Source organism: Podarcis filfolensis (genome assembly GCF_964270895.1).
Source record: "Podarcis filfolensis genome assembly, chromosome: 1".
Classification (NCBI taxonomy): Eukaryota; Metazoa; Chordata; class Lepidosauria; order Squamata; family Lacertidae; genus Podarcis; species Podarcis filfolensis.
In genome coordinates, this window is record NC_139604.1 from 92,681,789 (window position 1) to 92,699,145 (window position 17,357).

At 41.2% G+C, this 17,357-nt stretch overlaps 2 protein-coding genes across 3 annotated transcripts in view; both read left to right on the top strand.

The window, feature by feature from the left end:
* Positions 1-17,357, top strand: part of SPTBN5 (spectrin beta, non-erythrocytic 5) — a 101,699-nt gene that overhangs the window by 52,900 nt on the left and 31,442 nt on the right. For both annotated transcript variants that reach the window (XM_083606104.1, XM_083606103.1), the window contains exons 35-41: positions 7,279-7,383; positions 8,056-8,241; positions 9,444-9,599; positions 10,249-10,440; positions 11,661-11,753; positions 15,245-15,363; positions 16,795-16,909. In XM_083606104.1, the coding sequence (XP_083462230.1) occupies positions 7,279-7,383; positions 8,056-8,241; positions 9,444-9,599; positions 10,249-10,440; positions 11,661-11,753; positions 15,245-15,363; positions 16,795-16,909 (966 nt within the window). The remainder of the gene's footprint in view (positions 1-7,278; positions 7,384-8,055; positions 8,242-9,443; positions 9,600-10,248; positions 10,441-11,660; positions 11,754-15,244; positions 15,364-16,794; positions 16,910-17,357) is intronic.
* On the top strand, positions 1,376-5,056 carry LOC310759646 (uncharacterized protein). Its single transcript, XM_083607186.1, has 2 exons — positions 1,376-3,509; positions 4,878-5,056. Exons 1-2 carry the CDS (start codon positions 2,066-2,068, stop codon positions 5,039-5,041), a joined length of 1,608 nt encoding a protein of 535 aa, XP_083463312.1. The 5' UTR covers positions 1,376-2,065; the 3' UTR covers positions 5,042-5,056.

Consider the following 17,357-nt stretch of genomic DNA (forward strand, 5'->3'; position numbering starts at 1 on the left):
ACCATGCTGGACCTTTGCTGCAGAATGCAATGAACACATGGTGTATCACTTAAAACCCTACTTTTCCATTAGCTCTACTTCTGCCTAGGGAATGATGAGGAGTTTATAGAACTTGGATGCCAAAGAAGACTCACCAGATTCAGTTTGGATCATGACCTAGATTGGTCTGGTCAGTCTAGTCTTATCGTGAGGGTCTCATTACAAGATGGTTTGATAGCTGCAACACTGCCTCTGTCAGGTTTATTATTTTATTTTCATTTTACAAACCTGAACTTTTGAATTGGATTGGACCATTAGGTCCAGTCGTGACCGACTCTGGGGTTGCGGTGCTCATCTCACTTTACTGGCCGAGGGAGCCAGCGTACAGCTTCCGGGTCAGGTGGCCAGCATGACTAAGCCGCTTCTGGTTAACCAGAGCAGCGCACGGAAACACCGTTTACCTTCCCGCCAGAGCGGTACCTATTTATCTACTTGCACTTTGACGTGCTTTCGAACTGCTGGTTGGCAGGAGCAGGGACCGAGCAACGGGAGCTCACCCCATCGCGGGGATTCAAACCGCTGACCTTCTGATCGGCAAGTCCTAGGCTCTGTGGTTTAACCCACAGCGCCACCCGCGTCCCTTCTTTGGGAAGGAAGCAGCTATTTAAACTGACAGCAGCAGTTAGCTACATCACAAAGTGAAGATAACATGCTCCAAGACTGGTGAAAGGAACTGCTGAGGAGTAATGAGAAGGTATGAGGCCCTAGCCTTGCTCTCACACTGATCTCCATTGAGACCTCACTAGGACTGCATTCTCAGGATGCTAGACATTTGCCAAGTAGAAAAAAAATGTTCTTACACAACTGAAATTGGGGGAAGGGGAACCAGTCCTGGTTATATGACCTTGACTCCCCCTGCCCCGCCCTGCCCCCACCCCACATTAGAAGGACCAAGTTGCATTTAAATATTTGCATTTTCTCACTGCATCCACAAAGGCTTCAGGTGGAACTTCCTAGTTACTTTTAGCAGAAAGGTTCATAGTTTTGGTTGGCTCAAGCGATCCTCTTTTTGAAAAACATTCTTACTCGGCAGTGTGCAATTTGTCATTCTCTGTATTTTTGGTAGGGGGTGTTGATGGTGTCACAAACACAGTCACATGAATGTGAATAGGTATGTGTGTTTTTTATAATCACTGTGGATACAAGCAGAGCCCAAGCTGTTCATCATTTTGCACGTGGGCCGTGCTGTGCATACCTTGATACAGAGGCTACCCCTGCGGTGGTGTATAGTCAAAAGCATTCAGCAGTATTCTGAAAGAGAACTTTTCCCCATTCGTTCCCTGTGCCAGTGTGACGGCATTGACTGCGTGCCAGCATCTTAGGTTACATCCAAGTTACTTAAGCCTTCGAAGGATTTCAGCAAGGTTTAGCCTAGGATTGCTTAGTTCTAAAGTAAATAAGAGCACATATGGAGGAAATTAGGCAAACATCTATCTTTTTTATTACTGACTTTCTGGTGTGCCATTACTTGGAACGGTTGTAGGAAATTCTTCTAAGACCTGTTAAACAGAGATCTTGCTATTCTGAGTGCAGATAGGCAGTGACTGAGAGAGGGAGAGGAATACAGCTCTCTTGCTTTTAACAACAGCAGAGCACATTACGATCTGCTGTTCTCAAGGCAATGGAAGTGCTGGTGAGCTAGGCGCTTAATCCGTTTATCTGGAGAAATTGTAATAAGGTCAGCATCCATCTTTGGATAGCATTTCTGGTTTGACTTCTGCCTCATCGCTACTAGTTTAGAGACTCATTCTCGTTCATCTCTCTGTCTGCTTCCTGCACTCTCTTGACATGCTGCAGAAAGGATAATACCGCCAGTTGTGCTGAAGGAATACTGCTTCTCCTTCTTCATTCTGTATCACTTCTTCTTTTGGAGAAATATTTATTTGCTCTTCACCTCTCCTTCACACCCAAGAGAGAATGGAAATTTCCAGTGCCAACAGAAAAAGGATGAAAAGTGTGCTTTAAAATACAGAGCACAGAAGCGTCTCCAGCTTTGGTCTTCCAAATTTAGGATTAAAACTGCAGGATGTCATGCCCGGACCATCGCAGCAAGACTTCGACCACACCCATCTATATTTCAACTGTGGAAGTTATGTTGTCTTCCAGTCAAGTGACCCCATCGCTGGCCCCCAAATCAGCTGTCTGGGGTAGCTCTTTCCAGAGGATGCCACCAGCAGAAATTTTATCAGACTCAGCCTGGTATTTCCCAACTCATCCATCACCCGCAGATACCTTGCCAAGAAATGACATCTCACCGTCTCACTCGCTATCTTCTGAGGTTTACAGCTCAAGGCTGGATATAGTCTTGGCACATACAGATAAGGGGAATGGTTTCGGGAAAGACAACAGTTGTGTTAATCCTCCTGGCATCAAGTCGGCATGCCCTGCACTTCACAGAGATCCTCAGTACAATGGTTACAGCAGTGCTGGTGCCCAGTCATCGCTCATCTCCAGCAAGCAGTGCTCAGGATGTGACTGGAGTGCTTGCCATTCTTCGACTGATCACACTGGTTCCATGCAGTTTGCAGTACCTTTCCCACCTGCTGCTGCTTCCACAGCTCTACCATGTTGGACATCACGTCTGGATGTTTCTCTGTGTGCAATTCCAACTCAGAGCAAAAAGCTACATACAGCTCTGACACCTTGTAGTTCAGAGCCGCCAGTCCGGCATGGTTACAGCCCGTGCAAAGCTCAGCTTCCAGATCTCCATGCTTCAGTAAAGCTTTATATTTCAACTTGCAGTATAGCAGTAAAGCCATTTAGGACTTCTTCTCAAGTGAGCAGCCATGGTTATTCCAGTCTTTTTTTACCTCGTCGAAAAAACATGTCGTCAGCATCTTCCAGTCTTGCAACAGGTCCTCAGATGACCCATCAAGCCATCCCCTCAAGAAGCTCTGCAGATCTTCAGATTACACAGCTTCATGTCACCTCCACGGCTAAGTGCCCTGGTCTTCCCCAGCAAACAGTTTCCAGAGAGATATGGTTATCTCCAACTACAGTGTCTAAAGGAGATAATCCTGTTGGCAAAAGGACTGTTGCAAATGCATGTTTAGATCCTGATTTGGTTGTCTTTCAGAACTGTCATTCAACCGGCAAAGAGTTTGGGAGGACCTCCAGTGCTAGGATAATTCCAGACTGCCATAAGGTTTCCAAAATAACCCTTATACTTGCCACCCCTTGGACATCCTTCCCTATTCAAGTGATAAAGGAATTCAGGAAAAGCCCAGCTCCTTCGGTCTTCATCAGAGCGTCAGGTTCAAACACAGGTGTTCCAGCGTTCCAGACAGATTATATTGGCTCTGGCTTCTCACTGTCAATAAACCCTGTTTGCTGTCCTGAATTCCAACCTTTGCAACAATATGATGTGAATTCACAGTCAAAACCTTCCAAGGAGCCAAACACTATAAGGAATGTGGATCAAGATACACTTGTGACAAACATGCAGGCACGTACAGCATCCCACAGAACTGGTGAGAGTGCATGGTGTCCATCTATCTCTGTAAAAATTGCTTCCTTTGGAGCTGGGCGGAGAGTGGTGAAGATTTCCATTCCATTTTAGAAACCTATGAAAACAAGCATAACCGTGATTTTTTATGTTTAATTTGAATTTAGTATCTGTTCAACTGTTGTTCTTTGTTGCTGTTGCTTTTTCTGGTAGTGGTGAATAAGGCCACCCAATGTAATTCTGTTTTGTTTTCCTAAAGTGAAGTTCTTTGTTTCTTCTTACGAACAGCGAGACTGGGGGGGGGGGCAGATTCACTCCTTTCTTTAGATAGGTTTGTCTGTGTTCCTAATTTTAGATGCTAACTTGTCAATTGCTGCTTGAATTTTACTTCTTCTAGCTTTCACCAGGAACAAAACAAATGTGGGTTGAAAGAACGACCCAAAAATATGAGTTTTAAGTGAAAAATATTTGTGTGTGTTTGGTTATGTCAAAACTCAGCTCATATGGCTGAATTTCCCCTGACTAAAATGTGGCTTGAAAGCTGGCTGGCTACTGACAGGTCTCTCATCCCATCAGTTTCTGGTTCTGCCAGATTCCCATTAAATGGTATAATTGAAAAGATGTCTGGATGCTTTAAAAGCTAAAGTGCTTGGCAAGTTTTCTTTTTCTTTCTGTATATGCTATATTAGCCTGTCAGCCAGCTGAAGAAAGGGGTGTGTGACCTGAAAACCGGTCATTATATCATTGGTGGTGGTGGGTAATCTATATCACGCTAATCTCATTACTAGCCTGGTTGATGAGGGTCATTGTGAAAATTTAAAAGGAACACCACCATTTTCTTTTGCCTGCAAGTCTCCCGACTCCTTGCATATAAGCTAGCATGTTGGGAGCTGGAACTTAAAAATAGATAACAACCCACCTATACCATTGGACTCAGAGTGGCTGCTGGAAAGGTTCAGGATTCAGCTGAAATGATCTAAAACCTGTTGAAAAGCCCCAAACCAAAAGACATTTCTACTCATCCATAGTCCATTGTGTAATCTCATTATGTTTGTCATTGCTTATGAAAAAGGTTGTTTTGTTTTTTGGGGGGGAAGTATCACCTGATTTTTCTTATGTCTTTTTTCATAATGTTTTCATAGTGAGACTAGCAGAGAGGCAAAGGGTAGAATTTAATCTTAGGTCATGATTCTGGGGCTCTGCATTCTTCATCTCTATACGTAGGCTCAAGATGCAAGCATCTTGACATTGCCACCATGCCATACCTTGCAGAATATTTCATTTTCCTGGGAAAAATGTTTCAAAAATAAATGTTCTTATGATGACAGAAAAATGTGACTCGGCGTGTTTATTGAAACCTAATTCTGTTGTTGTGGTCCCTGGAATGGAGCAGAGAAAGCCCTGCCCCAAAGCCAGATGCAAACAGCTGTGCTATATGGATGCAGGGAAAGAGGGAAGGAAGTGGAATCTCATTCACTACCCTGTCCCAATGCTCTACACATTCATATGGCTTTCTGCGCAGAGACCCTAAAGGCATGCAAGCTTTTATGCAGGTAGGCTTTCAATGTGTGGCCTGTACCCTGAAAAAATAAAAGGGCATAAACCCCATGCCCACAGCATATGTGCATACAGTTTATACACTTGCAGGCACTGTGTGTGGAGTGTTAGGACAGGGCTGTCACGCAGGACCAATACATGTGTTGAGTCACCGCCCATCGTTATGTGGAAAGCGCACATGTGTATTCCAGACAAGCACATTATAATCTTACTCAGCTTGAGAGAAAGTGGCATCTGAAGCGGGCGAGTGGGAAATCCCATTTATAATAATGTGTAAAGTGCTGTTCTGCGAATATTTGTTGCATTTCACATCAGCTGGATAGTTATGGTGCAAATATTATTTCCATATAGGAAAATGGCAACATGTTATGCAGTCTTTAATCATAGGTACATGCTGATGTGGATATGTTGTGGAAGCAAATTTTAGTGTTATATGGAAATGCTTTATTCTGTAGTTTAATTTTATTTTATGTGTTAATGCTTATATTTTAAAGCTTATGTAACTGGTTTTTATGTCAGCAAACTGCTTAGAAGCCTATTTGGGGGCTAAGCTGTATAATAATAGTAATAAAATCACACATATTTACGTTTAAAAAATGCATCTTACAATATCAATATGTGCCTTATTCCACCCTCAATCTGATATAATACTAGATCTGGTGTACAGCTCCTGAGTCTCAGTGAAGTCAGCAGGACTGGATTCCAAGTGAGCATGCACAGGATCTAGCTGAATCTGTTCCTGCTATTGAGGACAACTTAGTAAATACATTTTTCTGCATGTCATCAACACTAGCTAGATTTATTACTGCAGACTTGCACAACCTGTGGTCTGTATGAAGCCAAATGCAGCCCACCAACCACGTGTGGCTGGCTGCCAAGGATTCAATAGATCCCTTATTTACATTGCATGCTGTTAGGGAGTGCAAAAGTAGAGACGATATCAAGAGGAGCATAATATATTGCTGATGGACTGCGTTCAACTTGCCAGGCCGCAAGCTGTATAAAACTGAGCTACTGCTAATGTAGCTCATCTTGTTTTGACGCAATTGTGGTCAAGCAGAAGCCATGCAATGTTTAGTAACAGCAGAGATTTGACAGCTTTCAGTGTGACATTTAAAATTCCACAGATGTATAAAGCTGGTAGCAGTTTAGTTTTGCTTAAATAGACCCACAGTCCATCTGCAATTGACTTTTCCACATACAGTGGTACCTCGGGTTACATACGCTTCAGGTTACAGACGCTTCAGGTTACAGACTCTGTTAACCCAAAAATAATACCTCAGATTAAGAACTTTGCTTCAGGATGAGAACAGAAATCGTGCTCCAGCGGCGCGGCAGCAGTGGGAGGCCCCATTAGCTAAAGTGGTGCTTCAGGTTAAGAACAGTTTTAGGTTAAGAACCGACCTCAGGAACGCATTAAGTACTTAACCCGAGGTACCACTGTAAAACTGGAGTTTTAGATGTAGAACTACAAAACATCAGGCTCCAAAGGGCACTTTCATACTGCCATACTTTTGTGTCTATCACTCATACCTTCAGACAGATGCTGTTATGCATCCTTTGAGTCATACGAGTGCAACTTCATGTCCTATCACAAAAGAAAGCAGGTAGACTTTGAAAAATAGCAGCAGCTAAATAACATTTTCAAACAACAAATCTGCTACTGTAACTTCCAGGCATCCAAATTTCCCTGAGCCAGCAATGCAGCTAAAATGGCCTCACTGAGTGATTGATTTGACTAATAGTGCAATAACCATCCGCAATCTTCATTTTATTTGTAAAATATACTTTCAGGTTTGTTAATGAATACAGCCTGACATCTTCTCATTCCTCAACATTCCTTATCCCTTGAAGATGTTTTAGCCAAAAGACAGAATGTAGTGCAGTGACACCTTACCATCTTACAACCCTTTTACTGCCTACTGCTATTCCACTGCAGGTGTTATTTGAAGAATTATGTCTTTCCATTAATATGCATCTGCATGCCAGCGTTCCACTGAGTGATGAGAGACATTTCTTGTTCCTCATTTTAAATAGTCTCAGAAAAGATAGGTTGTGGGGGTTTTCCAAGGAGTACCCAGATGTCCCTACTCTTTCAATGGATCGGACAAACTATGTACGTATGTTCTTTAGAAAATATATAACAAGATATGTCCCAATAAGTAACAAGATATGTCCCAATAACTCCTTGATCAAATATAACAATCTTAACCAAAAGTGATTTTCATTATTCACAGACATATTTGAAAAGCAGTGACTTTGGGAGCACAGTAGATGAGGTGGAACAGCAGATCAAGAAACACGAGGCTTTTGAGAAGCTTCTGGCCTCTCAGGTTGAAAAGGTAAACACTTATATGACCCTGACCTTAAAGGAAGGTGTATTTAGGTTATAGGCAAATGCCCAGTTTGGTTCTTAAGAGGTGGTTAAGAACTGGTTAAGATAATTGGAATAATTTCTGTGCTAAGTGAAATCAATCAGAATCATGGCTACAAGAAATGATTCACACCAGCATTTGGGGGATCCGTTTTTTTTCAGTGTCTTTGGAAGTTCTTCGTGAGACAAAACATCTGCTAAATTTTGAGGGAAGACAAAATAATTTCAACAGGTATAGCCCTAGGAATGGGAAGAATAATAAGGGTGTTTTTCAGCTGGAGCTCAGCTCCGACACCTCTCGGGTAGGAGCCATTGCTATTCTAAGAGAACAAGGGAGAAGATAATGGCGACCTCCAGCACTTATTTTTCTTGAAAAATAGCACTGGTATACTACATGGTTTTTATGGCACAGCAGCCAGGATGGCTAAAGAGAATCAGCAGTTTCAAATATCCAGCATTTCTTATTCCCTCCAATTTCATTAGGTTGAACTTCAGACTTGCAGTTCTAAGGATCTCTTTTGCACCTATATTTCCTTCCAGTAGAAAAAATTAATACTTTGTGAACAGAACAGGAACCCTTGATTGATTATGTATATCACATGAACACACAGCTTTGATTTTAGGCTTGTTTCCTTCTCAGGAATTGTCTCTTCAAGAACAATCAAGAAGGCTGCAGCAGGACAGTGAACTGGAAGGAAAACAGATCGATCTCAAGCTCAGTGCCATGTTAGAGAGAAGAAGATGCATCAAAGATCTCTCTCAAAGTAGGCAAGAAAAACTGCAGATAGCCCTTCTGCTGGCTCTTTTCTACCAAAATCTGTCAGAGGTGAGAATGATGCTATTGCCAAGATTACGTTTTGTAATTCCCAAGTACCGTAAAGCCCAATTCTATTAATCATGTACCCATGGTAGTGCAAAGAATGTGGTACATAATAAAGAATATTACATTATGAGAGCCACATTTATTTATTGGGGGGGGGAGGTCATCCCATGATGCTTCTGTAACATTTCAAGAGTGATAACCATATAGGGAGGGCCAATCACACAGAATGACCACCCAGCTGGGTTTGGGGGTGTCTATTCCATTAACTGCATCCACATCATTGGCCTTACCTAGATGGTTATGGCCCTTTGGATGAAAAGCAGGAGGCTGAACATAATTTCACAGCAATCACCCAATGGCTGCTTTATTTTCTGATAGAATGGCTTGCTATGTGGACCAGCTGTATCAGTAGTCTGAAAACTCCATAGAGCAGGTATGGAAAAGCTGTGCACATCTCCTCCAGCCCCCATGGCCAGTGGTCAGGGATGATGAGAATTGTAGTCCAACTAGGGATGTAATAAGGCATTGTTTTCTGTTCCACCCTGTATTGCCTTCATGCAGCAATATTTCTGTCCAGCTGCCATTCATCTAACACAAGAAGCTGGGTTATTTGTCTCAGTGACCAGTGTGGCAAAATTATGTAACTTAGGTAGTTTATAACATTAATTAGGTAAGTTACACTGTCAATGTGTTGTTCCACCCCGTTCATTTCACTGTAAAGGAAACACAATGCAAATGTGAAAGCAAAAAGATAACAAATGCCTCTTGTATTTGCTAAATTGATTTCTGTTCTGGACATGAGACAAATAAGCAAACGAGCAATTTCTGCCCCTGTTTCTATTTTCATCAGAGTTCTCTGTCATCTCTAAGTCCAATAATATGTTGGGGTTTGTGTGTCACAGGTTCCCCATTCTTGCCATGGAGATATGAAGAAGTTAAAACTTGCCATTCTGAAAGAATCTGTACTTTTGTTAGCACAACCAAGGATCAATTCTCACTTTACTTTTTCATTAAATTTAGCCTGTTTTGAATATGTCCTTGGATTATCAGAACATGACTAGGGTGATCTTTGTCTTTGTTAGTTAGATTGATAGGGAAACCACTGTGTTAAATTCATGTGACTTAAGACACAAGGGTGTCAGTGTTACATAGAAGGCAACAGCAATATGTGTGAAATACTAACCACATTGATTCTTTGGTGACAGGCAGAGAGCTGGATTGATGAGCGCATGCAAAAGCTGGAGGATCCATCTTTCCAAAATCTTAGCAACCTGAGTGACAAAATGAAGCTTCTGCAGAAACATCAAGTATTTGAGGCTGAGATTCTGGCTCACAAGGATCTAATTTCTACTGTTAACACGGTGAGTATTGAACGGAGGTGCTGTGATCTTTAGGTCCTGTAGGGGCCTTCTGCAACTGTCAGATCAAAAAATGCAATAGCCTTAAAACATTTTACCGAAGAAGAAAAAGATTGAAGAGCCTTGAAATGAAAGTGATTGTTATCCCCCAATGTGTAGATCTCTTCAGGTCTCTGAGCTTGCTTGTCTCCATGTACTGAAAATGCTTGGTTACAGCCTGTATGAATAAACAGTAGTTACAGTAATTGCTGTTGAGAGAGGCCAGTTCTCTCCCTATCTGCAAAAAATCATATAAAAATCAGTACAAATTCCTGGTTCTACCTTGTCCTTGACAAGAAGCAGCAGCTATAAGGAAGCCTCTGTAAATTATTCATAAATAATAATGGCTCTCTCAACAGCAGTTTGTTTTTTAAAAAATGCGGTCACACATTTTTAACCTAATCCACTTTCACAGAGTCATAAATCTATATGGAACTGCAATGGTTGTGTCGTCCAACCTGTTTCCTCTTGCTGCAGGAAACCCGCTATTACAGGCCCACATCCCTGATAGTTTGGCCCTGTGTCTCCCTGGCATTGAGCTTTTCTTAGAAACATATGGAAATATTGTGTTTCATCTTTTTCTTCTTATTAATTATTTCCTAATTACATGAAGCAAGGAGAAGCCTTATTGTGCCAGAATCACCCGAAATCAGGGGAAATCCGTCGTAAGACTCGTTTGCTTCAAGAACGGTGGGAGACACTGAAATGTGCTGTTGCTGCTCGTGGAAAGATGCTCGAAGACATTAGGGATTTCCTGGAATTTCTGCAGAAAGTGGACCATGTAGAGGCCTGGATCAGAGACAAGGTCAGTGAATTTTACTGGCTAGTTGCAAACTAGTCATTATGTGACTCTTCTGTAGACTATTATTACCATTTTAATACGTTTATAGCTAACAAGTTTTCTGTAGTTGCAAAGTCTACAGAAGAGTCACATAGTTTTATTTATTTTTGAACATTTCTCTGCAGTCTTCCCACAGCAAATGCATAAAGTATGTTTAGCATGCAGATCAAACATGCACCTGCATTTTTAAACACATTCTGGCCTGCTTCACACATAACCTAAACCATGGTTTATGTAACCTAACTGTCCAACCCAGCAGACTAATGGTTTGTTTTCTGCCAACAAACCATGATTGAAGCCATTGTTTGTTGTTGGCTTGTTTTAACCATGGTTTGGTGTTGCATTTGAACCCAACAACCTTGCTTAATCATGGTTTCTATGGTAGATCATCATCAAGGCATGAGTCAAGAGAAAATGGAAAACAAGCCGGACTTTGGAAGAACAAGCCATGGCTTCTTTGCTCATCCATGAAACAACTCATGGTTTGTTAAACAGACCATGGGTTTAGTGTTAGTAGAATTTTATGACAGAGCTCTTCTCCCAGAAATTTGGCCATTCCTGCAATATAAAATTATGTTTGCGATATTTCAAAAGTGCAAAATGCACACATTTGAACATTCAGAATGATGGTCATCACAAAGATATGGGAAATAAAAAAGTATCCATTTTGAAGTGGTCTCTATTTTCCTTCTCTAAAGAGCTGTCATGTGAATTTTCTGATGGATATGGAGCTTTCTGCCAGCTACTTACAGGAGCATGCTGGAAATTCATTTGCGTTATGGAAAATGGCACCTCTTCCTAGAAGTACAGTGCATGCTTGGAAATCCTTAGGCACAAAGCTTTAATCACAGATAACTGTGACTTAGACTTCTATTGTTTTGGCTTCATAAACCCAATGCCTTTTGAGACAGTGGGGATTCAGTTGTCCTCCTTTGTATTAGCATCTGCATCAAACATCAGGTTCTGTTAATACCTTTACCAGAGCAGAATGTAACACAGCAGACATGATGTTACCTGATACTGTAAAAAGCGTATTGCCACTCTCAGAATGGGAATGACTTATAGGGGACAGAGTGGGAAAATACCCAGGTGACAGGTGATGGATGTCATCTGTTGATATTCTGGACCTGCATTGTGCATGAGATATTAATGGAATGCCAATTTTACTGTTTTTCTTTTCCCAGGAAGTCATGATTAATATTGCTGATGTGGGAAATGACTATGAACACTGTCTGCAGCTGATGAAAAAGCTGAATGAGTTCCGAGGAGCATCAGGGGTAAGAGATACATTTCCAGATTCACCTTCCACAGCTGGATAACATCTAACTTTTCAGCGAGCTGTTCAGACCTATTTGGCTGCTGCAAGTGTGAGTTAATACAATGCTAGATTGGTCGGCGTAGCTCTTGTGTCTACCTGTTTTAGGCTGAATCCACCTTATTTGCCATAAAAATCATTTGGCATAGGTCAGTGTCTCTTACAACGTCAGCTATCCTGTAATGGGAAGCAACCTACAAAGTTATAGGCCCAGCATATGTTTGCTAAAATTTTAAACTGAATGTAAACTTTATGTGACCACATATTTTCTACAAGAAAATGAAAATGTGATTCTAATTATCCATCCAGTCACTCATGTTTAGTTGTATGGTGGAACACTGAGCATTTGACTGGAATTTTGGCATTAAGTTGCAGTCCCGTTACATTGAGCATTTGGGGCTAACAAGGAATTAAACCCTTTCCTCCTCTGCAAGAAACTGTATGACCACCAAGAGTTCAAAGTGAGATATATGCCCAAACCAGGCAAATGTGGACTTTCTAGCTATGTTTGATACTTATGGGAAGTCCTACCATTTGTGCAGCAAAACTACTTGTTGCACCAACATTACAACAGTATTTCCTACAGCAAAGGCATAAAGTATGTATGACATTACAACCATGTACCTGTATTTTCAAAAATAATCACATACATGAATCTGGGGGCCCTGGCCAGATCAGGCTTCCAAGATGCATGCAATATGAATGCTTACAGATGTCAGGATATCACCCACACTTCACGTTTGCCAAGAGAAACACTGGTCATAACCAAGACCAGGTTATGTGTTATACACATCGGATTTAGCAATCAAGTTAACCATGGCAAAATTCTTTCTTATTTCTAAATATTGTATACCGTTCCTTTATACATTTAATTGCTTGAATATAATATAATTAATGTAATATAATGTGGGCCTGGCAAGATCAGCTTTCAAAACAATACAAGCCATTAGGAAAATATAGTAACACTTTGAGCAAAGGCAGCGTGACATGACAGCTGTTTGTTTCATCTTTCTCTGCTGTGACCTCTCAGTTTCTTCATCTCTGGTGCTGAGTCATCATGACCGAGCTGACTTATAGCTCCCCGGGGCTTTATTAACTTTGGCACTGAACTCAGTTGAGCACTTGTGGCCAGTTGCTGTGTGGTGATAGTGGCCCATTAGCTGCCACTTTGAGTTTTCTATGTGTGGCCATCTTTCAGACATAAACAGAGTTCACAACCCCAGTGCATGGCATCAATTTTGACAGAAACAGAAAGTTTGGGAAGAGCCTCAGTTTTCTAGCAAGCGGGGTTTGGAAACAAATAGAACAATCTGAAGCTGGTTTATGTTTGCTGGGGCTTCCCTTCTTTTCATCTTCACCCAGAGTTCTTCCTGTTATCCAAGCATCTTTGTATTATGGGCCTCTTGCTCCTAATGGCAGAAGGAAAATCTGTATTGTGTCTATAACAACCCTTAGAAAGCTGGGATCTTGACAAACTTAACTTTCCTTCAACAGTGCTTCCCTCTTCCCCAAAAATATTGGAGTGAAAATGCATCTGGCAGTTCTGGGCAGTATGCCAGAACTGTCCCATTTTAGCTGCAGGAAATCAGCAGAGCTAGACCAGGCAAGGCTGAACATTTCTTGGTCCCTTATGCCTTTGACAGAAACCTGTTGGCTATGGTAGAACAATAAAATCCATGACACTCAATGATAAAATAATGCAAGGATGAGGATGGAGATCATTTTTGTTTTATGTCATAATTAGAACAAGGCTACCAGACTTTATTTATTTGTTTGTTTGTTTGTTTGTTTGTTCGTTCATTCATTCATGGCTCACCTTTTACATGCATCTCATAGTGACTTGCCAGAGTTAAAAAAAATGTTCAATATAGTACAAGGGGAAAACAACTAAATATAACTTTTAAAACTATACAAAATTAACACTTAAGGCAAAGACCTTTCATTCCAGCTGGAAAAGCTTGTCAAAACAAAAATGGCTCACAATAGCTTCCGGAAAGTACAGTAGTAGGTTCTGCATAGTAAGGTGGTTCTCAGCTTGGATTCTGTTGCTGAGGTCCACTTAACATATCAGAGTTTTTCTATATGTGTAGATGCTGAGTATTAATGGACATATAAGACATCTTCCTGAAACACAATACAAGTGATGTCTGCAAGGTCAAATGTGGCTGCCATCCCTCTACACCATCTTTCCCATCTTTCCCACCTCCTGCACTGTTGGCTGCCATCACCACCCTTTCCAATCTCCAGCTGCTACTTGTTAGCACTTATCCTACAATAGATATTATTATTTTGCTCATTTGATACTTGCTTAGCTGTGGAGTCTAAAATGTGAGCCTACCCTAGAATGAATAGTGAATAGTGGTATGTATGTATTGCAGTGCATAAGGAATCAATACTTCTTTAACTGATCCCTACCCACCCCCAAGGCTCTGCTAAACCCATGATTAATGTCTCCTTGCTCCTTGTGTGAGTTTATTGTACTTACTGCAAAGTTGAAAATTTGAGTACCGCAACGGAACAGTTTGGCCTTCGAAACTATGTACTTTTCAGAACTAGATATTGATCATGATCCAGGAAAAGGTTCGTCACAATGTAATCTGTGTTTGATGTGTTGTAAGCAAATATTTTCATTTCCAGTGTGCATTGAAACAGACAGGAGGTGGTGGTTTCTGAAGAATGTTATTCATGGAGATGATCTGATTTGTTTTTCACTGTGAAGCGATAATAGCTATGTAGAAAAGAGTGGGCACTAACTAGTCTTACAGCCCTCCTCTTGAAGTGGTTTTACAGGGCTCAAAACTACACGGCCTAATCTAAAATAGGGGGGGGGGGAATGTTGCCTGTCTGCTGTGCAATTTGAATTGAGTTGGTTTCTTCCATGTTATGGCAATGCTGCTAGTTTCCTCCTTTGCACCTTTGGGCCAAAGAAGACATAACACCATTCACATATTTAGCAACCACATACATGTTTTGTTTAGAGCAAATTGCAGGCATTGGGGGCCAATTGAGATCAGGGCCCCCGTAGGAGACGTCAACCCCTCGCTGTGATCCTTATCTGGATGACCATTCTCCACTTCTTCCTGTGCTTGCTGTTTGCAATGGTCCCAATGGGAATTTCCATTACAAAATAAATGGCAGTAATGCGGGGGGGGGGGCATCAAAATAGGACCATAGCAGGGCTCAAAGGGTTAAGGCCTCCCAGCCCTCTGCTGCGATCTTGATTGCCAGTGCCCGCATCTGCTGTTTATGCCAAAACGAACCAGACACCATTCATACAGTGACTAATGATGTTATGTCTAGTTTGTCCCTTTTGTCAAGGGTCACATTCATTCAGCAATGTGAGCAGAACAGCAGAGGTTGTATTACTGAGATACTCTGGCAGAATTACATAACTTTTACTTAATAACTGTTTATACATAAGCTGGCTGTTTCTCTTCGGTGTTGGTCATGTAGGGAGTGACAGTGGACGATGCCCACATCAAAGCCATCAATGTCCTTGCTGTGAGGCTGGAGAGGGAGAATAAGGAAGAGATGAAAACAATATACCAGCGCCGAAAGCAGCTGAATGAGAGGTGTGTGTGTGTGAATCTATAATGATGTCCACATGGGGGATGAACAGGACTATCAAAACTGAACAGCTTTAGGGCCCAAGAGGAATTGGTAGTGCCACCTGCAATGGTTTAAAAAGAGATAAGACTGATCTTAGCATACATGTATTTTCACCATTTCTCACTATCCTAACCATACTCTCATAGAATCATGGACAGGTGGTGTTAGAACAAATGTCATGTTCAATTGGGCAAGTTCCTCTGTCCAAAGATTTCATTTTTTCCACAGGGATTGTATTGAGTTTTCAGCTTTTAGCAAAGGGAAGGGGGAATGCAAGAAAATAAAGCTGTGGGGCGAACTACAAGATGCACGCCAAAGGAGAAGTCAACCATCATTCTTAAACCCAGGTTTATTCCATAGGATAAACGATCTTCAGTTGTCATCAGTGCCCACTGTCATACCTATTAACTCCCAAGTGGTGAGGCTTCCTTTATGACAACATTTCCAAAGCTGTCTTTCACAGCACCCTGCTATGCTTTGAGCACAACCCATAATGTCTTGCTAATTGACCTTGGCAGCCAATTAGCATGCTGATGCCAGTGATGTCAATACTAGGTCAGACTAGTCTCTAGGCCAGTACCTCCAAGCTTGGCAGAGAGATACGTGGTGAATAACAAAAGGCCAATAAAATTATGAGTGGAGATCAATGAGCATGATATCTTCCTAGCCAGTTACAGGTAGGTAGCCATGTTGGTCTGCCGTAGCCAAAACAAAATAATTTAAAAAAATCCTTCCAGTAGCACCTTAGAGGCCAACTAAGTTTGTTATTGGTATCAGCTTTCGTGTGCATGCACCCGAAAGCTCATACCAATAACAAACTTAGTTGGTCTCTAAGGTGCTACTGGAAGGAATTTTTTTTTTTTTAATCTTCCTAGCCATGTACTGTACTTTCTCAAGCTGTTCCTAAGACAGCTCCTTTCTGCATCTGGCAGGTTTCCAGCCATGACCTAAGATAACCCACAGAGCAACTTGGGATTCATGAATGCAACTTAAGTTTACCTTGCAGCTTGGAGAGACAAAAAAAATTCCCATAGAGAAGTTCTAATAGGCTATAACTTTGCAGAATAAAGCTGTTAAAATGTATTTTCTTATGGCTAAAATTAGAAACTTCTGTCTTAGAACAACTAAACTTAGGCCACCAAGCCACCCGTACCAATAAAAGTTATAATCATGACAACTTTCATTTAATTAATAACTCCACATGTATTCTTCAACTTTTCTCTTAACCACTTTTTACATATCTTCATTTCCAATTGTTTGAACATCTACCTAAGCAAAGCAGGGCAGTGGCTGAGAAGTCTCATAAACCAAAGTGCAGGTTTTGAAAGCAGCTTCTGATTCCCATCTTTGAACAGTGTGATCTGCTCCAATAAAATGAATTTTTTGAATAATAGGTGGAACAGTTTCCATGGTGATCTCAAATCATATAGAAGGAAGTTGGAAGGAGCTCTGGAGGTCCATAGCTTGATCAGAGAAATGGACGATATCGCCGAAAGAATAAGTGAAAAGGTGATTTGCTTTGTTATAAAATTTCCATTCCTATTATCCCCTTGGTGAGTTCCCTAAAGTGATTGAAATTCCAGTGACCCAAATAAACTGAGAAATGCAGGGGTAGCATTTTCTTATTGGAATACGCGGAAAAAGAGAGCTGCCAGTCCCAGCTATTGCAGTACTTCTCTGCTTTGTGATTGGGGTTACACACAAAGTAGCAAAATAGCCTATTTTCTAGAGACAACTTGTCATAAGTAGGTTCAGTTTAAACTGAACTTGTTCTGTAAACTTTACAGTGTATATAAAATGATCCAAAATTATTGTTGTTGTTGTTGTTATATGTTTATTTGTACCCTGCCCTTTTCTCCGAGAGACCTCAAGGCAGGTAAAAAGTGTCAACTTCTTCCTGCAATATAGCAGGCACCAATGATGGTTTATTTCCATTGTTTATGAATAACCGGCCTTT